The sequence below is a fragment of the Theropithecus gelada genome, chromosome 11, assembly GCF_003255815.1.
Source record: "Theropithecus gelada isolate Dixy chromosome 11, Tgel_1.0, whole genome shotgun sequence".
NCBI classification, from domain to species: domain Eukaryota; kingdom Metazoa; phylum Chordata; class Mammalia; order Primates; family Cercopithecidae; genus Theropithecus; species Theropithecus gelada.
Window position 1 is genome coordinate 48,792,983 of NC_037679.1, and position 23,009 is coordinate 48,815,991.

The 23,009-nt window shown below is 38.4% G+C and overlaps 1 protein-coding gene across 1 annotated transcript in view; it reads right to left on the minus strand.

Moving 5' to 3' along the window:
* Positions 1-19,173: 19,173 nt before the first annotated feature.
* Positions 19,174-23,009, minus strand: part of ATP2B1 (ATPase plasma membrane Ca2+ transporting 1) — a 117,275-nt gene continuing 113,439 nt past the window's right edge. Inside the window, exon 22 of the mRNA XM_025401652.1 lies at positions 19,174-22,413. Within this exon, the coding sequence (XP_025257437.1) occupies positions 22,102-22,413 (312 nt within the window). The 3' untranslated portion in view covers positions 19,174-22,101. The remainder of the gene's footprint in view (positions 22,414-23,009) is intronic.

The window sequence follows — 23,009 nt, forward strand, 5'->3', positions numbered from 1 at the left end:
TGGCATCATCTTCAAGGTTTCCTCACACATATACCTGGTGCTTGGCGCTGGTCAGCATTTGGGACTGCAACTGAACTATTGGCTGGAATACCTGCAGGCCCCTCCATCTACACTGGACTTTCTTACAGCATGACATCTGGGTTCCAAAAGCAAATGTCCCAAGAGATTGCGAGACAGAGAAAGAGAGATGGAGAAAAGGAGGAGGAGAGGAAGGAGGAGGATCAGGAGGAGGAGGGAGAGAGAGATCAAGTAGAAGCTGTATTGCCTTAAAAAAAAATTTTTTTTTGAGAGAGGTTTTGTTTCTGAACTTTTTTATTTTTAGATCAACTTTATTTTGGAATAATTTTAGATCTACAGAAAAGTTACAAAGAAAGTAAGGAGTTTCTGTATATCCTTCATCCAATTTCCCCTAATGTTACCATCTTTCCTTACTGTGGTCAAAACTATGAAACCAACAGTGGTTCATAAATACTAAACTACAGACTTCATTAGGATTTCACTAACTTTTCCATTAATGTCCTTTTTTTTTTTCATGATCCAGTCAGCACTCACATTGCATTTATTCTCATGTCTCTGTAATTTCCTCTGGTCTATGACAGCTTCTCAGTCTTGAGGAATACTAGTCACTTATTTTATAGAATGTCTCTCAAATTGAATTTGTATGATGTTTTTCTCATGATTAGATGGAGGGAATAGGTTTTTGGAAAGAAGACTACTGTGGTGAAGTGCCCTTCTCAACACATCGCACCTGGGGGTACATGATATCCATGTGGGTGATGTTAACTTTGATCACCTGGTTAAGGGGTAATGTTTGCCACATTTCTCCCCAGTAAAATTCCTAGTTTTCCCTTTCTGTATTCTATTCATTGGAAGCAAGTCACTAACTCTAACCCACTATGAAGGGAGGAGGTGGCTAAATTCCACCACCTGGAGTGGTTAGTATTTGGAATTTTCCTGTCTGGAAGATTTGACTCTCCTCCCTCACACACACACACACACACACACACACACACACACACACACACACACACACAAACATATATATATCACATATATACACACACATTTATATATCACCGTGGACTTGTGTATATTTATTGTATACTTTGGGTTATAATCCAATACTATGTTATTTTATTGCTCCAATTTTTCCAGCTTTGGGAATTGGGGGTTCCTTTAGTTTGGGTCTAGTGTCCCTTTGAGAAGACCCCATTCTTTAAGTTTTTGATCATTTCCTTACATTCTGTGTACATTCCTTGCAAGATGCTCCAGGTTCACTTGTATTTTTCCCACCCTAGCCCTGGAATCAGGAGCCCAGGTTTCTTTTAATAGAGAATGGTACTGAATTGTCTTTTATGACCTGGCCTCATCACATAGTGTCACTTCTGGTTGAGAGAGTCACAAAGGTTCACCCAGGTTCAAGAGGGAAGGGACACAGACTCCATCTCTTAATAGGGGAATGGGAAGATGACCTTTTAAGAATAGACACAGATAGGAGATACTGGTATGGGTATTTTGAAAACACAAGCTGTCACAGGTGGTCTGAGTATCTTAGTGAGAAGGTGGAATTTGAGCAAAGGCTTAGAGGAAGTGAGGAAGCCAGCCATGTGGCTATCTGTAGGAGTGTTTCAGACAGAGGTAACAGTTAACGCTAAGATCTTACAGTGAGACCATACCTGATGTTTTTAGGGAACAGCAAAGGGGCCACTGTAGCTAATGAAGAAGGCCTGAGGTGAAGAGTCATAGATGATGAGGATGGAGAGGTAAAGAGGGCAGATTATATGGAGTCCAAAGGACACGGTGAAATTTAACTAGTCATTGCAGGGTATGGAGAGAAAGATTTGTGATCTGATTTATATTTTAATTATATTGCATATTCTGAAATGGTCACTGTGATGGTTAATACTGAGTGTTAACTTGATTGGATTGAAGGACACAAAGCATTGCTCTTGGGTGTGTCTGTGTGGGTGCTGCCAAAGGAGATTTAACGTTTGAGTCAGTGGGCTGGGGAAGGCAGATCTCCCCTCAATCTGGGTGGGCACAATCTAATCAGCTGCCAGCGAGGCTAGAATAAAAGCAGGCAGAAAAATGTGAAAAAAGTGACTGGCCTAGCCCCCGCCTACGTCTTTCTCCCGTGCTGGATGCTTCCTGCTGCCAAACATCAGACTCCAAGTTTTTCAGTTTTGGAACTCGACTGGCTTTCCTTGCCCCTCAGCCTGCAGATGGCCTATTGTGGGACCTTGTGATTGTGTGAGTTAATACTTAATAAACTCACATATATATACTCAATCAGTTCTGTCCCTCTAGAGGGACCTAACACAGTCACTGTTGCTATTCTGCTCAGAATTGACTTCAGGGACAAGGGCAGAAGGAGGGAAACCAGTTAGGATACCACTGCAGCAATCTACACAGAGGTGATGGCAGCTTAGGACAGGGTGATAGCAGGGGAGGTGGTATGAAAGTAGTTGGATTCTGAACATCTTCTGAAGCTAGAGCTAATTTCCTGCTGGATTAGAGATGGGGTACTAAGAGAAAGAGGGAAATCAAGGATGACTTCAAAGTTTGGCCTAGGAAATAAAAAAATGAAGTTGCCATCAATTGAGTTGAAGGAGTATGGATAGGGGAAAGATCAGGAGCTTATTTGTGGAAATGTTGCTTTCCACACATCTATTAGACATCCAAGTAGAGATGTCAGTCAAGCCACAGGTACACCTATCTGGAGTTCAGGAAAGGTGGCTCGAAATAGATGTGATTGCATGAAGATTTAAGGTCATAATGAGATCACCAAGGAAGGAAGTAAAGATAGAGACCAGAATCAAGGACTTATCCTTCAAGATTAAGAAAAAGGAACCTTCAAAAGAGACTGAGAGAAAGTAACCAAGAAAATATGATGAGAATCAAGAGGGTGTGGTGTAAGGGGAGCAAGTAAAGAAAGAATCTTAGGGAGGAGTCATCCACTGTCTGATGATGTTGCTTGATTTACTAAGAGGAGGACTGGGAATACGAGCATTGGATTAGATAGTGTGGAGGTCACTGATATTCTTAACAAGAGCAATTTAAGAGGAATCATAGGGGCAAACGGCTGAGTGTAGTGGTTTTAAAGAGAGAATGTGAGGAGAGGAATTGGTGATAGAAATCTCTGAGGACTTCTGCTGCAAAAAGGAGTAAAACAATCGTGTGGTGACTTGCGGGATGGGGGTGAAATGAGTTCAGGAGGTTTACATGCCCATGGGAATAAGCCAGCAAAAAGGAAAAGGTTGATGATTTAGGAGGGAGGTGGCAAATCGTCCTTGCATAGGTGAGGGGTCCTGGGATCTGGTACTTAAGGAATGGTTGGTTAGGAGCACATGGAAAGTCCTGTGATGCCAGTTGGAAGGCAGAGTGTGTGGGTGCAGATGCTGGTGAGTCGATGTGGTGGTGGGATTCGCTGAAATTCTCTTCTGATTGACACAATTTTTCAGTGAAGTAGGAAACAAGGTCAGTAGCTGAGAATGAAAATGTGGGGTGTATTGGAGGTTTAAGGAATGAGAAAAGGCTGTCAAATAGGCACCTTATAGGGTGCGAGAGTGAATGCATGAGGGACACACGGTATGAACTCCTGGCAGCATCATGGGGCTACCTGAGGGTCAAAGTGAGGTTAGTCAGCGTGGCTGTGCTTTTCTCTAACCACCTTCAAGGGCTGGTGCTGGGTAGGCAGAGAGGTAGATTTAACCAGGGTAGATGAAACAAGATGTAGGTAATGGATGTAAGCAAGGGAGAGATTATAATGACTAAGCTGAGTAGGAAGGATACTGAGGACACATTAAGGGAGTGAAAGAATGGTCCAATGAAGTTTGTAGGAACTTTGAATAGAATGTTTTGGTGGCCAAAAAGAAGAGTGTCATACATGAGGGCTAATTTTTACCCCGAGTGACCCGGCCTACTAGTAAAATTCAGCTTATTGAATATACCAATCAGATAACTAGTTCCTACTCCCTTGAGCTGAGAAACTTCATAGGAAAAAGGAGATAAGCTTGGAGTGGGAAGAAAGAAATACCCACCTCACCAACAATATTCACAAAATTTAGACAAGGTAATAAATGTTCTTTGTGCAGTAAATGCAAATCACTTCGAGTCTCTTCTATGCCTTAGTTACCTCTTCTAGAGAAGGGCAAAAAAAAAAAGGGGGGGGGCGGTTAACTCCTAGGTTTTTATGAGGCTTAATAATGTTGGCAAACTGCTTAGCACAGTTTTGCAATTTAGCAAGCCACATGCTAATTTTTGACAATTCTGGATTGATGTTTTGATTTCAGATATGTGTGATCTTCATGGCTGAACCATGTTGTGTTACCAATGACTCTGAATATTATTTTTCAAATAATTTATTTCCTTTAATTTTGAAAGTATTACATATTCACTGCATAAAATCTAGCTTTTAACTTTATGTTCTGTTCTGTTTAAGCTCTTCTAGTAGTTTATAATTAGAAAACAAAACTTAACCCTAGAAAAATCAGCGATGGAATCTTGAGTGAATCAATTTGTGAGTAAAGGGTACTTTTAATTTAGGTATTATTCATCTATTTTTGAAGTTAAAATTTTCGTAGGCAGAATCTTTCTAATCATAGAATATGCTTAGTTTGTTTGGAGAAAGTAAAAGTGTCACTTTTCAGTATTCCTCAAGTGTTTATTGGCATGTCCTATATGCTCAACACCCATTCATTCATTCATTCAGCAAGTAATTATTGAGCAATAACTATGTTTGAAGCCATGGAACAGGTCCCGGGGGCTTATGCAATGTGAGCAAGTGGATATAAACTCCACTTTCATGCGGTCTGGTAATCTAGTGGGGTAGGTGGACAATCAAAGAACCCCACTCTAACAGTACAGGTTTTTAATTGCACAAGACAGAAACCAACTCTGGTTACCTCTGGAGGAAGTAGTTTCGGAATATTGCTGTGTACTCACAGATACTGTGGAAACCACAGAGCAATTGAACCTAGTAAATGGAGCATTACTAAGAGGGTGTGGGCCCCTGAGCCCAGACCTGGTCAGGGCATTCCTGTTGCCCTTGCTGGAATCCTGCCACTGAAATCACTGCCACCATAGGACATTAATGCAGCCACTGTGCTGTCTCCACCACGGCCATATGAACTTTAAGCTGCCCTTGCCCCTTTAAGGCACTTGCTCTATATTCATCAACCAGCAGCAGTGTCCAATTGTCTGGGCTTATGTCTTAAGCCCATAGCCTTACTGCTGTGTTGAGCTTAGGGATCTGACTTTTTGGTTTTCTGTGCTGGGATGTAGAAAATGCTGGGCAACTAACTGTATTAGTACGTTCTCACGCTGCTGTGAAGAAATACCTGAGACTTGGTAATTTATAACAGAAAAAGGTTTAATTGACTCACAGTTCTGCACTGCTGGGGAGGCCTCAGGTAATTTATAATTATGGCTGAAGGGGAAGCAAACATACCCTCTTCACATGGTGGCAGGAGACAGAAGTGCTGAGGCAAAGGGAGAAAAGCCCCTTACAAAACCATCAGATCTCGTGAGAATCCACTCACTATCACAAGAACAGCAACGAGGATAACCACCCCCATGATTCAATGACTTCCCACCAGGTCTCTCCCACGACACGTGGGGATTATGGGAACTACAATTCAAGAACAGATTTGGGTCAGGACACAGGCAAACCGTATCAGCAACCAGACAAGCAAACAAATACAATTAGCATCCACCACGCACACATACACACACACACAATTATAATGATTGTTAATTGCTTTGAAGGGGCACCGTGATGGGGCACTGGCGTTGGGAAAGAAGTTCAGCTGACTCACAACAAAAGTTCACAATACTCTGGGTGCTTCAGTCTTCTCTAGGGCTTGAGTGGCTGGTGACTCTGTCTCTGGGATGAGGCAGCTTCCTTCAGGGCATTGTTTCTCACACCTCAGTCATTCCCAGGCCTCCTTTCATGTGGCCATATCTGTGTGCCATCTGTAGGCACATTTGCAACTACTCTTTCTTAAATACATCTACTTTAGGTATCAGCCTATAAATGAAAAGCCAGTATCATTTGCCATAAATAGCAGGTAAAAGTAAGAATAATTTCAATGAAAGGAACTAAAGCTAGGAAGACTTAGCCAGATGCTTTGCCAAAGGTTCTGAGGCTGGAGCGCACTTTCAGCAAGTGTTAGGTATTGAAAACATAATGGTGGCATGCAGCGATGTTATCCTTGACTTGACTTTCTAGTTTTCTAAACTAAAAAAGGATGGAAAAGGGACACATTTTTAAGCTTTGTATTTTAGTGCTTTAAAAAATGCGCTCTGGGCACAATTTAAAATGAACTTTCATACCATCAGTAGTATCGTGTTCCATGCTGTAGGAGACAACTATTAGAAAGAATGTGGTAAATATTAGAAAGAGTGTAGGCTTAAAAATGGGCAAGGCTTTTGTTTGAATTTCAGCTCCCTTACTTATTAGCTCTGTGATTTTCAGCACATTATGCAACTTTGCTGAGCCTCAATCTACTCATCTGTAAAAAGGATGTGATAATACTAATTTTCCTGATGTGTTAAATAGATCCGTGTTGCCCAACTCCATTTTGCATACAAATCACTTGGTGGTCTTCTTAAAATGTAGATTCCGATTCCGTAGATCTGGAGTGAGGCCCGAGATTCTGCCTTTTTAGTAACATCCTGGGTGATGCTGATGCTGCCATTTTGTGGATCATACGTTAACTCGCAAGTTTATGATTCTCTGCTGTCGATATGGTAGCCACCAGCCACATGTGGCAATTGAGCCCTTTAAATGTGGCTATGGACCTAAGAATTTTTTTTTTTTTTACTTTTACTTAATTTCAATTTATTTAAAAAAACTGACACTTGGTCAGTTATTAAAAAGCAATTTTTAGTATACTTGGAACAACTTGTGAATCTATCCTTTCAGCTGTTAATTTTATGAAAATTAAATAACCAAACATGTCTTTCCAAAGAAAATTTAATGTCTGAATAGAGATATGCTGTAAGTGTAAAATAAACACCTTGAGTTTGAAGACTCTGTTAAAAAAAGAATGCAAAAGTATCTTGTTAAATTTACTATTGATTGCATGTTGAAATTGCAATGTTTTGGATATGATGGGTTAAAATATATTATTAATTTCATCTGTGTCTTTTTACTTTTTTAATGCAGTTACTACAAAATCAAAAATTACTCATGTGGCTCACATTAGATTCCAACTGGACAGTTCAGGCACGGAACAGTAAGTGCAGAGCCTGGCTCTCCTCTCAGGGCCTTCCTCCTGTCTAAATTTGTGGGTGTCCTCTGGCTGGAAAGAGGAAGTGAGGTGGTGGAAAGAGACAAGGTTTCTTCCTTCCCTGCAGGAGGCTGTGGCAAAAAGCCAACATTCACAGCAAGTTCTTCGGTTTACAGACTATTTCTTCTGTGGTGGGTTATTTCCACTGCATTCCAAAGCAGGCTCTGCTTTTTGGAGAGGTAAAAAAGAAACATGTCAGCAGTCCGAAGTGAACTGCTCAAAGCTGGCTCTCATAAGAAGATGCTCACTTTTCAAGAGTTAAGGGTCACAGCAAAAGGCCCTCTCAGCCCAACCTCCTTGGTGACATTAAGGGGAGATAATTAAAACAGAATGGGCTCCTGCAAATGTGTTGCATTATCTCCTGGTTGACTCAGCAATTCCACAGCAGGCTGAAAGTTTAATGAAGAGCAGTAAGAAAGACATCTGCAAATTTGACAATAACCAAGAAGTTTGCAAAAAGAAGTATGCAGAAATGAAAGTTCATTTTCTCATGTCATAAATTATGGTATCCTTGCTTCACCACTCTTTTTTTTTTTTTTTTTTTACTAACTCACTTAAATATTTACATGTAGAATCAGACCTGGCAGCAAATTCAAAGAAATCTGTTAAGGACAGCAAAAGTTGCTTCTGTATCAGAGGCTTTGAGACTCCAGGTCTCAATTAACGTTTCTAAATAGGAACTGACAGCCTCGAATGGAAAATCAGAGTGGGTGAGGGGAGGGAAGACTAAAATGTTTTTGAAGAATGTTTGACTACAAAGTAAACAGTCTGAATAGAAAATAGTAAATCAGATGCTGCCTCCACATTCCATAAAACTGTATATACAGTAAAATGTACTGTACAGTTAAAAGACACGGATAAAAGAAATCATAAAACAATTTGAGTTTTGTGATGATCCAAACTTCATGGAATTAGTTGTGTTGGCATAAGACAGTTTTTTTTTTTTCTGTTAGATCCTGACATGAAGTTTGTACAGATGGCATTGAAGGCGTAACTTTAGAGATATTTATCTTTAAGCTTTCTTTTCCTTTCTGTCATCAAATCGACCCATGAGTACAGATTTACTAGGCATATTATTTATTTCAGGTATATTATTTCATTTTGCTAACCAAAATGTTATCACTATTATTTTGCACAAAATAGCACACTACTTTATTCATTTTCAGGATTTATTTTGCTTTAGATGAAAGCAAAAGGAAAGTTAACTTAGCAAATTTACAGCATAATCAAGATTGTAAGGGGAAAGGTTTAAATGCTAGAAAACAACATGTCAAAAGCACCCATTTATAAGAGAATGTTTCATTGTCAGTTTCCAAAACTCTTAGTATCAAACACAGCTACTCTCTGTATTTAAATGACATTTACATATCTAAAAGCAATACAATCCCTTATCTCCAAGAATCTGGTTAATCAGATAAGGCTTTCTCATTATCTTGTGTTAGAGAGATTTTTACTATATTTTAAACAGCTGTAATTCAATAAATCTGAAAGAGTAGGGAATTCAGCTCTACTGCTTACCTTATGAGTTTGTAGACGATGAAGAAATATCATTCTCTCTCCTGCTTCATCGTACCAGCTGTTTTCGGTCTGAACTGTCACCATTTCTCCCATATGGCAAAACCTCATCCATCTCTGTTCTTGCCCATGGACTTTGTTAGATATTCTTTATCCCTGGGTCCCCATGCTTGTTGAAGTTAACCCTCCATCATACCCTGTTTGGCATCATTATTGCACTTAGTGTGGTATTATAATTGTTCCTGTATCAGTCTCAGATATTGGGGATTCTTTTTCATCTTGGCTTCCCTTCTGCCTAGCATAGTCCCTGCATAGGGGAGACGTGCAATGGTTTCTGAAACAGAATCCAAAGCATCACTTTGAGTTATTAGTGTAACAAGGCTGCTTGTTACTACAACACTGCCTTGCCATTGTCACTCAGCTTGGGTCTTCCGCACTTGCGCCTTGGGTCTATTGTCATTTGATGCGCTTCCTATTTAGCCTACATCATCTCCCTCTCTGATGAAATGGCTTCTCCATTTATGTCCTTCTCTCCACTTATGGGGGTCTCACAGAAGAATGGCTTGGGCCACTGCTTATTATGTTTCATTTTATAGCCCTTTTGGAAAGGAGGCGGACTTTCCACACAGTTGCTGAGGACGTTAATCACACAGCATTTTCACTCTCACTTCTTTCTTTCTCGGGGACAGTCTCATTGTGAACCAAGATCCTTTGCTCTCTTCCTCTCAGCCAGCCTGGTCAGAGATTGATGGCCCATGCCTCATACCTTCATATATGCAAACTTTTTTTAAAAAGTGTTTATTTTCCCACCTTGCAATTTAAATTGCAGTGGGCCATTCCTAAATCCATCAGCTGAATGGTATGTATCTGAAAGCCCAGCTGTCTACAGTTCCAATGGTTTGGCTAGACATAAATGATGGTATTCACACACAGAACGCAAGCTTCCAAATATATACAACAAAATTTTAAGTCTGTGTGATATGCTTAATGGTAATTTTCTTTGTCATTATATACTTGCCAACTTAATAGTGAGCATAGATTATTACTATAATCGGAAATAAAAACTAGATATTTATATTTGGGAATGTTTCATAACAAATATAACACAAAATCTTCCATATAAAGTGGTTTACAATTCAATGCTGAAAGCAGTGTTACAAAAGAGAATGTGTAAAAAGCTAAGATGTTTTTAAAGTAAAGCTATTAGCTATAATTCCTTTTGGGTCTATTTTAAAATGAATTCAATTAGTCTCATGGTTAAGTCTCAAAAGAGCTTTATCTTATTTTATTTTATTTTTGAGACAGAGTCTCACTCTTTTGCCCAGGCTGGAGTACAGTGGCATGGTCTCGACTCACTGCAACCTTTGCCTCTCGGATTCAAGCGCTTCTCCTGCCTTAGCCTCCCGAGTAGCTGGGATTACAGGCACATACCACCATACCCAACTAATTTTTGTATTTTTAATAGAGGCAGGGTTTCTCCATGTTGATCAGGCTGATTTTGAACTCCTGACCTCAGGTGATCTGCCTGTTCAGCCTCCCAAAGTGTTGGGATTACAGGTCTGAGCCACTGCACCTGGCCTCAAAAGAGCTTTACATTTTTATACATACTAATAATGACTTAATTAGTATAGATCCAATTGTGAATTACCTATGTTATCTGCTTTTCAACTTATTTGGACTGTTTCCCTTTCCAGAAACCAGAGAGGGGAAGAAAAAAAGCACAAAAACAAAATAATTTGTTCATTTGTTATTTGCATTAAGTAATTTTGGAGAAGACTGAAATTATCTATAAAAGTGAATCTATTGGCCGGGTGCGGTGGCTCAAGCCTGTAATCCCAGCACTTTGGGAGGCCAAGGCGGGCGGATCACGAGGTCAGGAGATCGAGACCATCCTGGCTAACACGGTGAAACCCCGTCTCTACTAAAAAATACAAAAAAACTAGCCGGGCGAGGTGGCGGGCGCCTGTAGTCCCAGCTACTCGGGAGGCTGAGGCAGGAGAATGGCGTAAACCCGGGAGGCGGAGCTTGCAGTGAGCTGAGATCCAGCCACTGCACTCCAGCCTGGGCGACAGAGCAAGACTCCGTCTCAAAAAAAAAAAAAAAAAAAAAAAAGTGAATCTATTATTTGTGGGTTTTCCAGTTCCACAGGCAATTGAGAGCCACTGCGAAGTCCTTTCCTGATAGACCAAACCAAATTTACGACTTCCAGAAATCTCCAGATCCAAGGGTCCAGGGTTGTGTGGCTTTCAATAGACAAGATCTGCCCAGGTTCTTCAGTTTTGAGAAAAGGAAAACCAGTAACACAAAATTCAATACCTTTCACATGGTCTCTTTAAATAAATTTGCTACAAACACTGTGGCAAAACTAAAGCTTATTAAGCTAAAAAGTTTCTTGAAATTGTCAGAAAGTGCTGAAAATCTACTTCTGGAAAGCCATGAGTTACATATGTATTTTGTGGAGGGGAGAGTTGTTGAAAGGTTTGTTTACTCTAAAGAGAATTTATACTAATTTTCATTATTTAAAAATAAAGGTAAAAAATAAAAGTTCTAAATACCTAATATAAAGACAACATTCTACATCTAGATTCAGCCCTAACTTTATTTTTAACTAGGATCTTGGGCAAGTCATAATTTCTCAGAAATCTTAACTCACACATCTATACCAGGAAAGGCATGATAAGTCTTAACTCATTCATCTATACCAGGAAAAGTATGACTCTCTGGTCCAAAGTGCTGGTTCCTTATGGCTCTAAAATTTTACAAGAGGTTACAGTTTCCACATAAATGCCTTTGGGGTCAGGCAGGTAAAATATGAGTGAAGATGACCAGAGTGACGAGAATTTCTCTTTAAAGTAAATCCTTATAAATGTTTCCTTATTTCACACTTGATAGCAAAAAAAAATTTCACTTTCCTCTTAGTTCTACCATTACAGAAACAATAATAAATGGCCACCAATACTGATAAATGACAGTGGCACAGAGACCAGAGGGAGTGCTGGGGACAGTGGCAAACTGGAGGGTAGGAAAAGCACTAGGTTATTGTTATCATATGGGAATGAAGGCCTAATGCTGCCAGATGCCAAAAAATGTGGACGTTTTTGGTGAAATCCAATTTTCAATGTAGGCAAACAATGAAAAACATAAAAGAAAACAAACAAACAAAAAAACAACCTTGTGAGTCATTATCATTTCTGGTCAAGCCAAGCACATCTATGGATTAGATAGAGCTCACATGCTACCAGTTTATAATACCTGATTTACTTCGCCCCCCTCATTGTACTAGGGCCAGCACATATATTTGCTGGTAATACTTCATCAAAGTTCTTTTTTTTTTTTTTGAGACATTCTCTCACTCTGCTGCCCAGGCTGGAGCGCAGTGGCATGATCTTGGCTGACTGCAACCTCTGCCTCGCAGGTTCAAGCGATTCTCCTGCCTCAGCCTCCCGAGTGGCTGGCATTATAGGCGTGTACCATCATGCCTGACTAATTTTTGTATTTTTAGTAGAGACGGGGTTTCACCATGTTATCCAGGCTGGTCTTGAACTCCTGACTTCAGGTGATCTGCCCGCCTGTGACCAAAGCCATCTAGCCTATATTTATAGATACAGCTTCAAAATCAGGCAATATGCCTTTTTAAAGTTTATTTCTAATATATTGTACTTTTTGGCACAGTTGAAAGTAAACAGCATGTATCACTTGGCAGGAAAATGTCAGATTTTATGATGAATATTTAAAGTATTTATATTTAAGAGTACACATCTTTAAAATTAGATGTTTATATAAAATCATCTTGTGCCTGGGAAAAATTACTAGTTGATTTTTTTGTTGTTGTCTCTAAGAACAATTTCTAAGTCAAATTGGTCAAAAAATATTGGCTCCAGCCATCCAGTTAACCCCTAAAAGATCCCATAGCATACCCAACTGGCCTGTACCATATCCAATTACAGTTACAGTGCACAAAATGACTTATTAAGCCCCTATTCTGAGTCACTTGCTTTCGTATTTTACCTCAGTAAGTCATTATAACTCTACCCCTCTCTTGTAATAAAGAAGTTAAAGTTGCCTGTGACCACACAGCTAGTTAGTATCATCTGGGATTTGAATCCAAAATTGTTCAACAACCAAACTCATGACCATTTCGCTGAATCTGAAATGGTATACCAGAAATGACTTGGTCCAGTCACTCTTAAGTTTTAAAATCCTGGCCACGTGCAGTTTCTCATGCCTGTAATCCTAGCACTTGGTGGGGCCAAGGCGGATGGATCACCTGAGGTCAGGAGTTCGAGACTATCCTGGCCAACATGGTGAAACCCCGTCTCTACTAAAACTACAAAAATTAGCTGGGCGTGGTGGCAGGCGCCTGTAATCCCAGCTACTTGGGAGGCTGAGGGAGGAGAATCGCTTGAACCCGAGAGGCGGAGGCTGCAGTGAGCCGAGATCGTGCCATTGTACTCTGCCTCAGGGACAAGAGCAAGACTTCGTCTCAAAAAAAAAAAAAAAAAAAAAAAAAAAAAAACACTTTAAAATCTTATCAAACCAGTTCTTCGCAGAGATTTTCAGATATATAAAGGCAGCTTGCAAGTCCCTCAGCCCCCAAACTCCATTCCCATCTTCTCTATCTTGCTCAACATCTCCAGTTTCTACAACTATCCTTCAAGAACAGAACATCCTAGTGGGGTGCCCATATGTCCCAGTTTACCAGGGATAGACTTGGTATGCAAGCCTGCCATCCCACTGTAATTAAGAGCTACCTGGGCCGGGCGTAGTGGCTCACACCTGTAATCCTAGCACTTTGGGAGGCTGAGGTGGGCAGATTGTGTGAGCTCAGGAATTCAAGACCAGCCTGGACAACATGGTGGAACATTTTGAAAAATGAGATAAAGACATTTTCAACCTGGTATAAGTAAACTTCCACCAAGAATTCAGGTTTTTAATAACAGTAAACAAAAACAAAAACAAAAACCCAAAACATTAAGCTTGGCTGGGCATAGCAGCACACTTGTAATCCCAGACTTCAGGAGGCTGAGATGAGAGGATTGTTTGAGGCCAGGAGTTTGAGAACAGCCTAGGCAACATAGTGAGACTCCCTCTCTACAAAAAGTAAAAAAAAAAAAGTTGGCTGGGTGTGGTGGCATGCCCCTATAGTCCTAGCTACTCAGGAGGCTGAGGCAGGAGAACACCTGAGCTCAGAAGTTCGAGGCTGCAGTGAGCTAGGACTGTAACCTGTCTAAAAAGAAGAACAAAAACCTAAGTTTAATATACTCACCTATATACTTTCTCTTTTATGCTCATTAACTTCTTGCATTTCATTATTGTGGTTCTCAGTGCTTCCCTCTGTTTTACTCAGTAGTTCCCAAAGTGTGGCTGCATATTAGAATCATTTGGGAATTTTTTAAGTGTCAGTGCTCACTCAGGCCACACCCTAGACTACAATGCTTGAGCTGGGAGCCTGGCACCAGTATGTTTTAAAGTTCTCCCAAGTGACGCCAATGTACAGCAAAGTTTGGGAAGTACTGATCTATCCTATGGTTTATTATGGGAATAAAGATATGACTGGGAACAAAAAGAGCAATTAAACTTGGTAATGGTCTCAAACCATCAGAGCAGCTCTAGTGTTCAGCTAAATGATAAATAATAAAAAACTGTATGACTGGATCACTAGCACCCTCATTTATTTACCACCCAGAGGAAAGCAAGCTGCTTTTTACAAGGGAAAATTGACTAAAAACAGAAAAAAAATGGAAATGGATGCAAACACTATTATTCTAATGAGATGAATCTCCAGGGTAACCTTTATAATGCCTGGGTATTTATGACCCAGTCGGGACTTAAGGGTCTTTTTCAACTCTGAAATTTTTTATTTAAGCCAAATTTCTTAGAGGAGGCAGGAACAGTTCTTCACAGGTTTCAGTTGCTCAGTCAATAGGCTTACCTTGTACTGTGCTTTATAATTGTTAAAAGTGCTTTCACATTTTCAAGTTCATCTCAACTTCTAAAGCTGGGCAGAAATTGCAATACTCATACTCCTGTTGAGGAAACTGAGGGCTCAAGATATTAAAAGTTGGTTTAAGAGTTGGAACCATTTAGAACTCAGTTCTGGCGAACTGCTAGGACAAAATACTGCCTCTTCCCACACCTCAGAGATTCACTCTTTGATCCTTAACACCTTCTCCCAGAGAAGTGATTTTCCTCGGAAAAAAAAAAAGCACTTTCTTGTACACGTCTGTTGTGTTGAGGAAGGAGAGGCAGGGTGGTGCAAGCACTGTGAAAAGATACAAGTACAAAAGGGGCCTCGAGGAATTTACAGGGCCAGGGAGAACACATGAGCACATAATGTACTCATAGCAATGGAAAAAGAGAGGCAAGTGACAACTATGTGAGGTTAGAGTTGTTAAGGAGCAAATGAAGAGCCATTCATAGCTTCTTGGAGGTATTTGCTCGAGTTGGCCATCTCGCTCCTGCTGTGACTGACCTAGATGGCTTTGCTTTCTTTAGGTTATGTTACCTTGGTACCTAAACCTGAGCCACCTTCAACTCCATACCTGTTCTCAGCTTTAGTGTATCTGTCTTGTTGGTGACCAAAATGTATACTCATGTCCTGGTTTTCCTCACTGATGCTCAAACTAGCCTTTGTCTCTTATTCTTTTCAGGAACATTCCTCATTGCATTTATTCCAAACCTTCATATGTCCCTCAAGGCCAGGATTCTGGACTCTAGAACGAACCTTTTCCATTCTGTCAACCAAACCTATCGTTTTCCCACATTTGAGGAGGCATCTGCCTTCTCTTGTCATTTTGTTTCTGACTAGGTCCCAAAGAGCAGGATTTTACATCTATCTATATTAAACTATTGTTTTAGTCATCTCATCACTTATCAGTTTGACTCCTGATTTTGTCATCTAGTTTATTCTCAACCCTTCCCAGCTTAATGCTGCCCAAGACAGTGACGAGCTTTCCTTCTACTTCCTTATTGAAACAACTGTTCAGATTGAACATCTGAAAGACATGAACAAGACAGATCTGCAAACAATGCTTTGAAACTACCACCAGACTTATAGTTAATCTAATCATTCTGCCAATTAAGGGGTCACCTAATTAAATGTTCTTTCATTCTACACATAAGTAGCTAACAAATCCAAAAGTAGATGATGCCTTGAAATGCCATCAACTAGGTTTCCTGTTTTGCTACAAATATTTCCTCTATGCTTTCAAGTACTTTCTTTTCTGTTCTCTTTAATTTTGCTGTTACTATCCTAGTCTATTCCCTCTGTACCCCAGGCCTGTACAACTCAATGTTTTAACTGTTCTATTTACATCCCTACCCTCAGTCTCATCAATCACCAATCCATCCGACACACCCAAAACCTTCCCAAATCACCACTTTGCCCACCTCCGCTCCAGGAAAATGTTTTAAGATACCTTAACAAAGATATCTTTAAGATTATAAACATCAGCACCTAATTTTTACAGACCAAGGGGAACCATTTATAAAGCAAACAATATTAATATAAAATGGTATCAAGACAGTAGTTTAAAAATGGCTACAACTTTCTTATTTTAAAAACGGATCATTTAAAATCCCATGTGCAACAGGGCTCAATATTACAGCATTAAGAATTTTCATTGGCCGGGTGTGATGGCTCATGCCTGTAATCCCAGCATTTTGGGAGGCCGAGGTGGGCGGAGAGGTCAGGAGATAGAGACCATCCTGGCCAACATGGTGAAACCCTGTCTCTACTAAAATACAAAAAATTAGCCGGGCATGGTGGTGCACACCTGTAGTCCCAGCTACTTGGGAAACTGAGGTAGGGGAATTGCTTGAACCCAGGAGGAGGAGATTGCAGTGAGCTATTATGCCACTGCACTCTACCCTGGTGGCGGAGTGAGACTCCATCTCAAAAAAAAAAAAAAAAAAAAAAAAGGAAAATATTGTTTAAAGACAAAATAATTCTTCACAAAATAAAAAGTTAATTGAAAGTAAAACACCCTATTCTTTAGTCTCACAAGTTCCAAAACCAAAAATGCAGAGATGCAGAGTGTCTCACTAATGTTATATTTATTTTCATTCCAAACTAGGAAACAAAGCAACAGGTTAAATTATTGGGATATCTTGGGATATCTCTAAGACTTTGAATAAACATACCCATCTTAAAAGCACTAAATAATGAAATTCTCTATTCAAAATGTGCTATTAAAAGCACCATTCTACCGAGTTTATCTTTGGCTCTTTGGCTAGAGGAGGTCTGATCATGAGGAAAGCTTGGATTATGCATCTTAATAGATGATTTTGCCTCAATCTTTTGAGCTATTCTCCAGGAAGGCTGTGAAGATTCTTAAGATCCTCTCAGAAGCATTTGATACCAGAAAAGTGCAATAATGGAAATGCTTAAGAGTTAAGCAGAAAATTTTAACTGTTCAAAAATTTGGGCCCTGATTCAGGTTAACAAGATGCTAGTCCTGCAGTAAAGACCAGTGGCTACTGGTTTGGCCTCTTGAAATGGTCTGCCTCAAGTGTGAATCCCAGGTCTACTACCTAGCCATGTGACCTACAGCAAGTTACCTGAACTCTTTAAGCCTATTTCCCTGCTGCAAAATGGCAGAATGTTTACCAGGTTGCTTACATAATCCATGTAAAGTGCTTAGTATATACCAACTACTCCATAAATACTAATTTACGTTGTGACATGTCCCTTTCAATAATAGCTAACAAAAGTATCAGTGCTTATAACTAATGATCTGAAAATGTATTTGGAAAAAATGAATCCTTAATCCTAGGGATTCCCTGCACTGAACCCAAACCCAGACTATGTTTTACTGGGGAACTTGTTTTCCTAGGATGCAGTGTGGTTAAGCAAGTTGTGCCAGAGACTGATTCTGCATAAGCACACACACACATTTTCTTAACTTTGATTCCCTACTTTGGAACAATTATGCTGTTCAACAATGATACCTTAAACTAACAGAATACAGATTTAACATGCTATTGAAATACTTTAGTAGGAAAAATATTATCAACAGTTCTTAGATGTAAAGCATAAAAGCAAACTCAATGGCGAGTTTAAGGAGTAAAGCTATCAATTGGTTGAAAAAGAAACTATTTGCATAAAGCTAATTTCCTTTTTTTCTTTGAGACAGGGTCTCACTCTTGTCCAGGCTAGAGTGCAGTGGTGTGATCACAGCTCACTGCAGCCTCAAACACTTGGGTTCAAGAGATCCTCTCACCTCAGCCACTCTGGTAGCGACGACTACCTGCAGGTACCACCACTAGATAATTTTTTATTTTTATTTTTGTTGGGAGGGGGATCTAGCTTTGTTGCTCAGGATGGTCTCAAATGATTGTCCAGCCTTGGCCTCCCCAAGTGCTAGGATTACAGGCATGAGCCACAGTGCCTGGTCTGGTTATTTCCTTTGTGACACATACTGATGAGAAAAGTACAGAAACACAACTACCAATTTTCTGACCACATGAAACAGTCTTTATGGTATAAAAACACTTATTCTAAAAGAAAGATTATTTTTCAGATTTTTAGTGAGGTGGTGTAATTATGCTATTAAGAGTATCTTTTATTTTGGTCTACAAATGAATGTTAACAGACTAATTAAAAAAGATAAAAGTTGATGGGGGTTTGAGTATAAGAGTCTTAAAGTACCACAGGTTAAAGAAAGAAGGCAGCTGCAATAAGACACAATCTTGAAGGCATGGGGAAGGAACAATGTCAACATGCAAAGGCTTAAACTCCCCTTTCTTTCTCAGCTAAATTTTACAAAGAGAACCTAATTCAAAATTCAAGTCTAATACATTATATAAACCCAATTTGACAAAATGGAAAATATCTTTCGTGTCACAAATATGGTACTTAAGTATACTCGATAATTTACTAATGATTTATACTAACTGAAAAATATGGTATTCATCATCATTTAAAGTTTACTCAGTATTTCAACAACGTTGCTAGTTTATATTAATAATTTATTATAAAAAACAACTAATGGTAATTTTATTAATTTCTCCCATAGAGTTCAGATAACTGGTATTGACAAGTATGGAAAATGAGAAAAAATAAACTCTTAATAGCTAATGTGAAAAACTAATCTGTACTAAAACCAGCAGATTGCATTCCCACAGACTGCAGAAATGATCTATTGTGCTCTAAGGGTTGAAGATAGTGGGTAGGAGAGTAGGGACAATGTACCCACTCTCATTTTAGAGGGACAATGTACCCACTCTCATATTAGAAGAGTGAGTCACTGTAACACAACCATAACATTTCAAGTACATTATAGAATTTTCAATTAGATTTCTAAAATTTAAAGTAGAAAAAATTCCAAAATATTTTCCAATCAATATCCAAAAAGTTCAGTCCCCATTCAGAAACAGATAAACAGTATATTTATTAAATGAGTTAAGACAAATAAACTTTACAAATAGACAAATAATAAAAGGCTCAGTGGCTAAAATAGATGGTAAGCATCATTGAAAGAAATCAACACCATCACGGTATCTCAGTTGGCTTACACGTGTAAAAAGAAATTTTCAAAGAGCAATTTCACAGAAATGAAGCCAGTTTTTTTTCTTATAAACAAATCACCAATTCTTGGTTCAAAACTGACATCTGTTATGAAAATTACCATATCACATATTTGTAAGATGACAAGGAGTAACTCATCTTCAAAGTGCAAGTAAGTCTATTTACAACCACAAAAAAGGCAATGATGAGGAGAAAAGGATTTTTAAAAAATATACAAAGATTAAAAACATTTGGGATGCAAAATTAAACAATTTTTTGGTTAGAGGATAAAAGAGAAAAAGTGATTGAATTACAGATTTCAACTATACATACTTTATAATGGGATCCAAGATCTTTAACAGCTTGCTTGCATTTTTTTCTACTTACATAATGCTCTGGAAATTTCTGGTAGAAATTACAGTGTCTCAAAGAGAGAAATACACACTAAGCATGTCTTGCTACTACTTCGTGGATGTCATAAGACCCGTTTATGGATTAGAGTTGGTGTAGAAAGCCATTGCCTTGAGTTGAAAAATGAATACTGTAAAAGCTCAATACAAATCCTCCAAAGCACATGCACTTCTAAATCTTTTGGTAATTACATTCATATTTAAGCATAACCAAAATAAAAAAGAAAACTGAAAACATTTCCCTTTTCTCTATTCCCTATGCCTTGTAGGCTCTCCAGTTGATAGGGTCAATTTTTAGAGTTGAAAGGGTTCTTCGAGATAGTCCACCACCCTTATTTAGGGTAAATTATTTTCCCAAGATCATGCAGCACATTAATGGCAAAACCAAGACTAGAAACCAGGTCTTGACTCCTAGTCTAATATGCTTTCCAGCATATCATGCTACCTCTTTTTTACAGTATGATTCATTATAAATACCTGATGAATAAATGTACAATTACAAATGCTGACAGAGCCAATGTGTTTCTAAGACTTGCAGAGGATTACTGCAAAGATTTGATGGTGAGAAAAAGATTTCCCCCACCCACCAAAAATATCAAGCACCATCAACTAAATGTTTCTTTGCTGGGTCAGCACTCTCAGTTATAGTAGTAGTCCTCGTAAACTTTGTCAGCCTGAGGATTGTGTATCTGGTGAAATCTGGGCCCTAACACATGCCAGTTTCTAAAGGGTAAAGACAGAGGCAAAAAAGGGAAGAAGGTAGACAAAGGAAAGAAAAAGAGAGCTAAAGAATCCAATTGGCTTAGAGGTGGGCATTCTAGCATATGGTTAATTATTGCATCTAAATATATCATTTTAGAACCTTTTCATGTAATCTCATTTTATCTAATCTGTTATTTGGCCACTTAAGAATTAAAATAAATGTATCAAAGACAATGGTGGTCATTATTATGTTTTTTACCTGTGAGACTATTTTAGACAAACCAAATTCAATGAAGAGTATGTCAAATGGCAAAATTGTGTTAATTTTCTTAATCTGATTCTATTAGATTACCAGCAAGGAATTAAAGTGGTACTTCATGGGGCTGTTACCATCTTGAAATTTATTCCAATTGTGGTCAAAGAGAACAGAATGATGCACTGTATATGTAGAATTGAGAAAAGAAGCTGAAATGTCTTTTAAAAAAACATTGCCATGAATTTATTTAATAAAAGGGCATATTTATTTATGTTTACAAACAAGTTTCAAAAACAAAAGGAAAACATGTATGCTTCTACTTATTAACCTTTTTCAAAATGCCAACAGCCCTCATGCTGTGTGAAGGTCTCTAAAGATTAGAAAAATCAATACAGTTCACTCACAGTTCACCAAGACATCACTGAACTAACATGTTTAGACAAAAACAAAAAGGACTAAGGTTCTCTTGTAGTTTGATAGTTTGATTTAATTTGATTTGCCTGAAATAACAAAAGCATTTCAAGCATCTTTCATTATGTAGTTGATGTCCTGCATTAAACAATCTACTAAATTCTGAACAAAAGGTTATTAGCAAGTTTTCAAAAATTTTAAAAATTAAACAGTTGCTTCAAAACCATTAAGTAGTAAATGTATTTAAGAAACTAATTAGGACAGATGTCATAACTTCATTTAGAACACCACTGCTCATGTTTTTTTGTTTTGTTTTGTTTTTTCATTTTTTTTAAACAAAGCATTAGTGTTATCTATTTGGCTATTAGTATTAGCAATTTATCTACAATATTTAACAAGGTAAATTGTAGGCAAAAATTTAGTACAGTTTCAATAGAAACACCCCTTTTTTTTTTTCCTGAAAATACAGCAGTATTTGAAGGACTAATTTTTCTCTGCATCAGTTATAAGGAAGCTTCCCATCTATGAACAGGAACAAAAAAAGTATCTACAAACCTTGTAAACAGATCTGTATCATTTATAAACATAAATAATCCAAATTATTAACAGCCAACAGCAGAAATTAAAGTATCAATTCAACGATCCAGGGCTCTTTGTCTTGCCCAGTTTTACTCCTCCCTCTCTCCCATCCAGGACTGAGATAAACTAAAGCTCTGCTAATACACTGTTCAGGACCATGCTTGGGTTCTACTGATGATCCACGGGTCACTTACGCTGAGTTACTGTTTATCTGTCAGTTCATTTCTCCCACCCCCCAAAAAGCACCCTCAGTCTGGCAGAAAGCTTTGCTTTTTTTTTTTTAAAAAAATAAATCTACATTCGTACAAGTGTGTCTTCTGTTGAAGTCCAAAGACAAGAATACTAGCTTGTCCATCACAATATGTGAAAAGACCCAGTTTCGATTTGTTTCTTTACAATGCAGCTAGTGTGTTAACATTCAGCTTACAATCAGAGTGATGTTTCCAAACTATGTAGCGGGCTTCCTGGGGATGAAGAGGTAGCAGACTTGTTCATTTCTATTGTAAGGTGAATTCCACTGTCAACAGCATTGTTATTTTTGTTGGGAGAGGGTGGAGGACTGGAGTTACGTTTTGTAGGAGCATCATCTTCAGCATCAGTGTCATCAATAAGGGGGATATGAGGCTCTGAATCTTCTATCCTAAACTCAGGATGTGTCATAAAGTTGTGAATCGAACTTCTTGATTCCGGTTTTTCTAACCCTTCATATAAAGAACTACGAAATGCATTCACCACTCGAATCTGTAAATATCAGAAAACACAGAAAGATGTCAGTACACTATTAACAACTTGAAAATGGTTCATTTATGAGTTTGAATCCACAAACAGCTAGGTATGAGTGAATCATATTTGCATGTAATGCAGTGGAACTTGCAATACACTGTAAAAAAATGAATATTTTAGTAAGACACTACAGAACAACAAAACCACATACTCTAAGAATTAAGAGGTAAATAATTCAAGTAATATTAAGAAAATCTCATTGTCATTGGCTAAAAATTTAATAGCCATTTTATAGGATTTTTTCCCTAAAAGAACAAAATCAAACAGAAAACAAAACAAAAACTTAACCATACACAAGCTTAGCTGATTTTTTTAAAATTAAAAATAATGCATTTTGAAAACAACTCAAATAAGTTAAACAAATCAAGCACAAAGGGTTACTATTTATCATGCTAGGAATTAGGGTGTCACCGACCATGAAAAAGCCAAGCAAATATAAGCTGAATGCCACAATGAACTCACATCTACCCCACTACTCCCTTAATTAAAAAGAAAAATAAGAACAAAACCCAAATAAATGTCTATAAAATGCCATTAAACAGCTATAAATATTT